A 6,979-nucleotide genomic window follows, 5' to 3' on the forward strand; every position below is an offset into this window, starting at 1 on the left:
TCATAATCAATGTACTCAACTTGATTATAAATGCATCAAAAATGATTCTGAGTGGCTAGGGGAGCAGTGCCAGAACAGTGCGAATTTTGAGCCTGCACCGTTGCTGTAGCGCACAAATTCGCACTATTCTGGCATAGCTTCCCCAGCTCTCCAAGAGCAATTCTGATGCATTGGATGACAAATAATGTATTTTTATACATAATTAAAGGTATTTTTATTTTATAAATTACTATTTTTATAATTAATGTACTCAACTTTATTATAAATGCATCAGAAATGATCCTGAGTGGCTGGGAGAGCAGTGCGAGAACAGTGCGAATTTTGAGCCTGCACTGCCACCACTGCCAGAGCCTAAATTTGCACTATTCTGGCATAGCTTCCCTAGTCCTCCAGGAGCAATTCTGATGCATTGGATGACAAACAATGTAATTTTACACATGATTAAAGCTGTTTTTATCTTATAAACTATTGTTTCTCACAATTAGTGTACTCAACTTCATTATAAATGTATCAAAAATGATCTTGAGTGACTGGGGGAGCAGTGCTAGAACAATGCAAATTTTGAGCCTGCACTGTCGCTGTAGAGCCTAAATTTGCACTGTTCTGGCATAGCTTCCCTAATCCTCCAGGAGCAATTCTGATGCATTGGATGATAGACACTATATTTTTACACATGATTAAAGGTGTTTTTATCTTATAAACTACTGTTTCTCAATTAGTGTGCTCAACTTCATTATAAATGCATCAGAAATGATCCTAAGTGGTTAGGGGAGAAGTGCTAGAACAGTGCAAATTTTGAGCCTACATCGCCGTTGTAGAGGCCAAATTCACACTATTCTGGCACAGCTTCCTCAGTCCTCCAGGAGCATTTCTGATGCCTTGGGTGACAAACTGGCACATGATAGACACTCCATGTTAAACAAACATGATGACACCGAGACATTGTAAGAGAAACTCAAAGTTTTAATTATCAAGAAGGTTACAAATGAAAGCCAGATAGGCTTGTTACAAAGGGGGTTTGAAACAAAAGAGTTGCTTCAAAAAAAGGTTAACATCTAAGATCTCTAGATCATGTCTCGCTCGCCTCAAATGCGCCGAGCTAGTTGCATGTCCTTGGCAGATATGGTAATCCTCTTTGCATGTATTACAATGCATGTATTGCAAGGAGGTTAGCATGTATGTTTTCAATAGATTACACGGTACACATACGTATATGTACATACATACGAACACATATACATACATCTTTATACGTGTTTTTGTGTAACGTGATGTCCGTAGTTGTAACGAAAAAGAAGGGTGATTTTATACATATTACTTTTACCTGTAAATACATAAAAAATACTTCCAACCCGTGTGGGAGACGGGCGCCACACTAGTATTTATAATTTGTGTAAGTTTACATTGGAGATTAGATTTTATATACGAATTTTTTTTTTTTCAATAAAAGGCATTTTCATTACTGAATTTTTTTTTAAAAGTCAAATACGATGTTTACATTTAGGAGTCCCCTTGCTTATGATGGATACATTAAAGAAATTGGTGGCCTAGGGAAACGAGCCCTCAATGAATTGCGTGATCGATCACCGTCTTGTAAATGGCCGAAGTAAATTGAATGCATCAGCCTGCCGGCCGTGCCCGGTGCGTCAATGCTGCACTTGTCCAGACTCCACCGGACTCTGGGCCTGGGGCCATTGGCCGAAGGTTGGTGGAGGCGTCAGACAAGCCAGTAAATAGATATGAATGTCGTGAATCACGAGACTCAATTGCTTGGGTACGTGCTGTATCTACCATTTTCTGACCCTCAGCTTTTTCAACAGACGACAGCGGAACAGCCCCCCGTTTAGGAAAATGTAAACCTATCTTTCGTCTTTTTGCTATGGCATTCATAAGGGTGTTTAGCCTTTTAGGCCTATTACACATCCTCATCGTCATACCCCTTCCTGTCCATGCTGATGTGGTGGGGTATCCACCGTTCATAATTCATGGGTAAGCAATCTCTCTCGCCTATAATTCATGGGCATGAAATTTCCTCCGTCAATCATAGTATAAATTTGAGATTTTCATAAAATTACCATTGGTAACATATACCAAATTTTGAGTTACAATTTGATAATTTTCTAGATCTTAAAGTTTCTAAAGATCTCTTCATTTCTTTCATACATGCTAGAAGTTGTATGAGTTTCAAAAAATTAAAGCTATTTCTATCAGTTATTGAGAGAACTGAGAGAACTTGGAAAAAATAGCAAGATATTATAGTAATTTCTACTTGGTGAACCTCAAGTTATCAATTTGAGCCTTGTTAAGCATGTATCATATAGGCTTATAGAAAAACCTTAATGGTAATTTTTCTTAAAAGGTGAGTTATCATTTGGTAATTTTTTAATAGTGCAAAGTTACCAAATGGTAATCATCAATCTAAATTAGATTACAATTTGTAACTTTTTAGTCGTTTGGTTCCAAGGTGGTTACCAAATTTATACTGTGCCGCCAATACATGGACGGTGGGTATGTGTAACGGGCCTTATACATTCGGGTGAAAGTCGACTTTAAAGTTTTGCCCAACTAATCAGATCATCACAATCATCCGTCCGTCTGACATTTTTTTTTATAGATTGCGACCATGTTCATGTACCCTCAGCGTTGATGTGTTTGTTGCTTGGAGTCTAACAACCACTGTTCCAATTACAAACGGAAGAGTCTACCTACAATTCACTTCCTTTTCCGTACATATGCGAGCAGTCTATAAAAGGTCTCTCACTTAGGAGAGAGTCTATAAAGAGAGTATTGTTGTCCAACAACTCTTTATCAAAGAGTGCTGCTTATAGCTCTCAACCTTTTTCATAAGCAGGCAGGTAGTGTGTAAACACCACCGTCAGAAATATAGACACCGATTTGGAGATTCCCCTTGCAGCTTTTCACAAACCTGGTTCCTACGGTGAACTTTCGCCTTTAACTTTAAAGCTCTCCACCGAACTTCCTACCAGTGGCTTCAAAGCTTAAAACGTGACGTGATTGCCGGTGATGAACGGTGTTATCGTTCGGCGTTCGTGTCAGGGTTGGTCAGCGACTCATCCGGCTCTCCAGTCGTAGCTTTTAGGGACTCGTAGCCTCAGCCTCTGCTGGGCCAGTGTTCGCTCGCATGATCATCACCCAGTTCTCAGACTATCTCAGTGCGTCAGAAATAAACCTTACCCCTGTAGAAAAAAGAATGCCCTTCCCTGTTTTATTAAAACAAATTAAACTAGTTCAACCGGTTTTTATTAAAAACAAATTGTATGGTTAATCTATTTTTTAACCTATGTAGAATCTTTTAAAAAGGCTGTAACCGTTTATTTTTCAATTTTAATTTTGAGTAATTGCGAAAATGACACTAAAAGACTTTTTTTTCCCGACACAGGTCCGGTCCCCTGTGATCTGATTCGAGTAGCCGCTGAAGAGCCTCCCGTCCTCCGGCTTCACAACTTAATACTATTTCATGAATCATAAATGAGTCGGTCCAGTCGGTGGGCATTTCTGCATCACATTAACACACTGTCCCGTCTCGATTCTCGCGGACTCTCGTCTTCAAGAGAGCCTTCTAAGTTTGGCAACTAATTGCAAGCTCATCACAGCTATTGCTGTTGGCCAGTCATGTGATATGCTACGGCAAACAGCGAAGTAGGAGCTGAAGAATGCTGAACGAGCTACATTGGCATCGGAGTTATTTCACTTAGCAGGCCCACATCTCGGACGCAAGGGGAATAATGATTCCTGGAAAGAGCATAGATGCAGCCCAGGTTCTGAGCAGCGTGGGCAAGCGAAGGGTTGAGGTTGTGATGAAGAGCCGGCCATGTCCCTTCGAGTGTGTGGAGAAGTGCTCGTCGGAGGGGCGTGAGAAGCAGACGGTGGTGGCGGATCTGGACGGTACACTCTTACGCAGCAGAAGCTCGTTTCCCTACTTCATGCTAGTGGCCCTGGAGGCGGGGAGCTTACTGCGAGCGATGGTGCTGATGTTGGTGTCCCCTTTAGCGTGGGTGCTCTACCACTTTGTGTCGGAGGCGGCGGGCATCCAACTGCTTATCTTCTTCTCCTTCGCTGGCATAAAGCTCAGCGACATCGAAGCCGCGGCGCGTGCAGTGCTGCCCAAGTTCTACGCTGAGGACGTGCACCCGGAGTCATGGCGAGTGTTTTCTTCGAGCGGCACCAGGTACGTTGTCACGGCCAACCCCCGAATCATGGTGGAGTCGTTTGCGAAGAACCAGCTCGGAGCCGACAAGGTCCTCGGGACGGAGCTTCACGTCATGTGGGGGGGCCGTGTTACCGGCTTCGCCACCGCTCCCGGAGTGCTGGTCGGAACCCATAAGCGGAATGCCGTGAAAGCCGAGTTCGCTCTCAACGCCCCTGACGTCGGTATCGGCGACAGGATCACCGATTATCCCTTCATGTCGCTCTGTAAGGTAACGCTTGCAGCCGTTAAGAACAAGGTTTCTATCAGCCGTTAAGAACAAGGTTTCTGTCGGTCTCTGCAAATTTCTGTAATTAGCTCACTGTTTCTTTCGCATTTGCGTTGGCATGATCAAAGGAGAGCTATATAGTTCCCCCAAGGAAAGTGGAGGCCGTGCCCATGAGTGGGCTGATGAAGCCTGTCATCTTCCACGACGGGAGGCTTGTGCAGCGCCCTACTCCGGCAATGGCCTTGGCCATACTGCTGTGGATTCCCATCGGGTTCTTACTGTCCCTTGTGCGGGTGTTTGCTTGCATCAATGTACCCCTGAAATGGGTGCCGTTCATGTATAGAATGATGGGCATTCGCTTGTTCATCAGCGGGAGCCCTCCTCCGTCGGTGAAGGAAGGCGGATCTGGCGTGCTGTTCGTGTGCTGTCACAGGACACTCCTTGACCCAGTGTTTTTGTCCGTGGCTCTGGTGCGGGACCTTACTGCAGTTACGTTCAGCATCAGCCGTTTCACCGAAATGATCTCCCCCATCAAGACAGTCCGACTGACGAGGAACAGGGAGAAAGATGCCCTTCACATCAAGAGATTGTTGGCACAAGGCGATTTAGCAATCTGCCCGGAGGGCACCACCTGCCGGGAGCCCGTGCTTCTTCGCTTCAGCGCTCTGTTCGCGGAGCTGACGGACAAGATCGTGCCGGTGGCCATGCGACCACGGGTGGGGATGTTTCACGGCAGCACGGTGCGCGGATTCAAGGCCCTGGACCCCTTCTTCTTCATGATGAACCCTTTTCCCTCCTACGACATCATCTTCCTGGAGCAGCTGCCGCAGGAGATGACCTGCTCGGTCGGGGGCAAGACCTCCTTCGAAGTGGCTAATCACATCCAGAAGGCCATTGCAGCGACCCTCGGCTTCGAATGCACTAGCTTCACGCGACGGGACAAGTATCGAATGCTGGCTGGAAGCGACAGCTCTGTCCACCTTCTCAAGAGAGAAGGCGAGACCAGAGCACCTGCAGACTCGTAAATTCCGTCGTGGGCTCTCCATTGTTCATGTAAGTAAACGTCATTCAAGGTCCGCTAGTCTACCGTTGTTTAGCATGTCCACTTAATGTGCTCGAAATTTCACTATCTTTTTTTTTTTGGGGGTCACTTTCAAACATTGAAACCAACGTTTGAAGAATTATATAGTAACTTTTCCGATTTCCAGCCAAGTTCCCAAGGCTGAGCATATTGTGTCTCCATGTTCAAGCTCTTCGTTTGGATCACAAATTTCCTCAAATATTTTTCTGTAAGGTCTGCCTCATGTTGGCATGGCCGTTGTGACATCTTTGTTGACAATTGCACCATTCTTTCTTCGTCGCACCAGCATTTGAAATGACGAAGGTAAGTCTGAGTAAGTTTTAGTAATTCCACCGCTTGACATGTCTGTAGCAGAGTCTATTTCGGCACATGAATGTCGTTTAACCCACTGCTGACCATGATGCCACAACCATAGCCGCTCATCGGTCGACATTATTATAATTTCACGTTTGTGATTCAGAAGCAAGGTTTTTTGGTCTCAAAAGTGATATGTTGGTGAGGAACAATACCTCAAGCTTCTACTTTGAAACTTAGTTATTGGAGCATGTTTGAGATTGATGCCTTGTATTTTGGTCGACATGTAAGGAGGTTGCACTGCGGAGTTCTAAATCGATAGGAGTTTTTCCCCCGAAACAGATCAGAAAATGTGAAGGAAAGTTGGGTTAGTTGGAACTCATGTATTGCTTGGCCTTATAGTTGTTGCATTTCTTAGAATTCGACCTGCATTACCTACTCAACTAACATATGATAAGGGAGGGCTTTATATGCGAGTTAAGGACATTTGCAAGTATACGAAACATGGTGGTCTAATTATATTTTTTAGGCCTTCATAACTGGATTAGGACATTTGCAAGTACATAAAATATGGTGGTCTAATTATCTTACAAGGCCTTTAACTTTACTTATAGCTCATTTGGAAAATTTGAAGTTGGGTTCGTTTTGTAACTAAATGAACTTTGCACAAGCATTTGAACTTTTGGGATACACACAAGCATGTGGTTTGCATCATTCATGTAATGAATGCCAACTTCTTTAAACTCCTTCCCAAGGGCAAGCATAGAGGCGTAGGGTTTAAGAGGGATTTTAAGGCCCTAGTTTACACTATAGTTATAAACTATATACAAATTCTGCAAACTACATACAAACATTGTTCTCATTTCGGCTTAAAATATCATGTTTTCAATACCAAAGACGTGAAAAATACTTAATTGTTAGGTTTCAAAGTTTGAACTTGAACATTCCCTAGAAGATTCATAAGTGTTAAAGTTTAGAAAGTGGTAAGTTTAAGAAGATTGTAAGTATTCTTAAGAAATAATGTGTCGAAACCCAAATGCAAATTTTACTTATAGCTTATAGAGCACATTTAAAATTGATGTCTTGTTTTGTTTTTTAAATCTACGGTGCTTTTCAATCACCAAGTGAACTTGCATTAATAAATTTATGCCCAAAAATGTGCATTAGT

At 43.2% G+C, this 6,979-nt stretch overlaps 1 protein-coding gene across 1 annotated transcript; it reads left to right on the forward strand.

Moving 5' to 3' along the window:
- The first annotated feature begins 3,420 nt into the window (after window positions 1-3,420).
- Window positions 3,421-5,665, forward strand: LOC147623467 (glycerol-3-phosphate acyltransferase RAM2-like). The gene is made up of 2 exons (XM_086821631.1): window positions 3,421-4,439; window positions 4,565-5,665. The coding sequence occupies exons 1-2, from the start codon at window positions 3,747-3,749 to the stop codon at window positions 5,459-5,461; spliced, it is 1,590 nt and encodes a 529-aa protein (XP_086677757.1). The 5' UTR covers window positions 3,421-3,746; the 3' UTR covers window positions 5,462-5,665.
- Window positions 5,666-6,979: the final 1,314 nt, after the last annotated feature.

This window comes from Cibotium barometz, chromosome 27 (assembly GCF_041138505.1).
Source record: "Cibotium barometz isolate CiBa-2024 chromosome 27, ASM4113850v1, whole genome shotgun sequence".
NCBI lineage: Eukaryota > Viridiplantae > Streptophyta > Polypodiopsida > Cyatheales > Cibotiaceae > Cibotium > Cibotium barometz.

Excerpts from the sequence above, each read along its gene's own strand:
- LOC147623467 (XM_086821631.1), top strand. The coding sequence starts at position 3,747 with ATGATTCCTGGAAAGAGCATAGATGCAGCCCAGGTTCTGAGCAGCGTG. Across the intron at positions 4,440-4,564 it reads CCTTCATGTCGCTCTGTAAG|GAGAGCTATATAGTTCCCCC; the intron begins GTAACGCTTGCA and ends GCATGATCAAAG.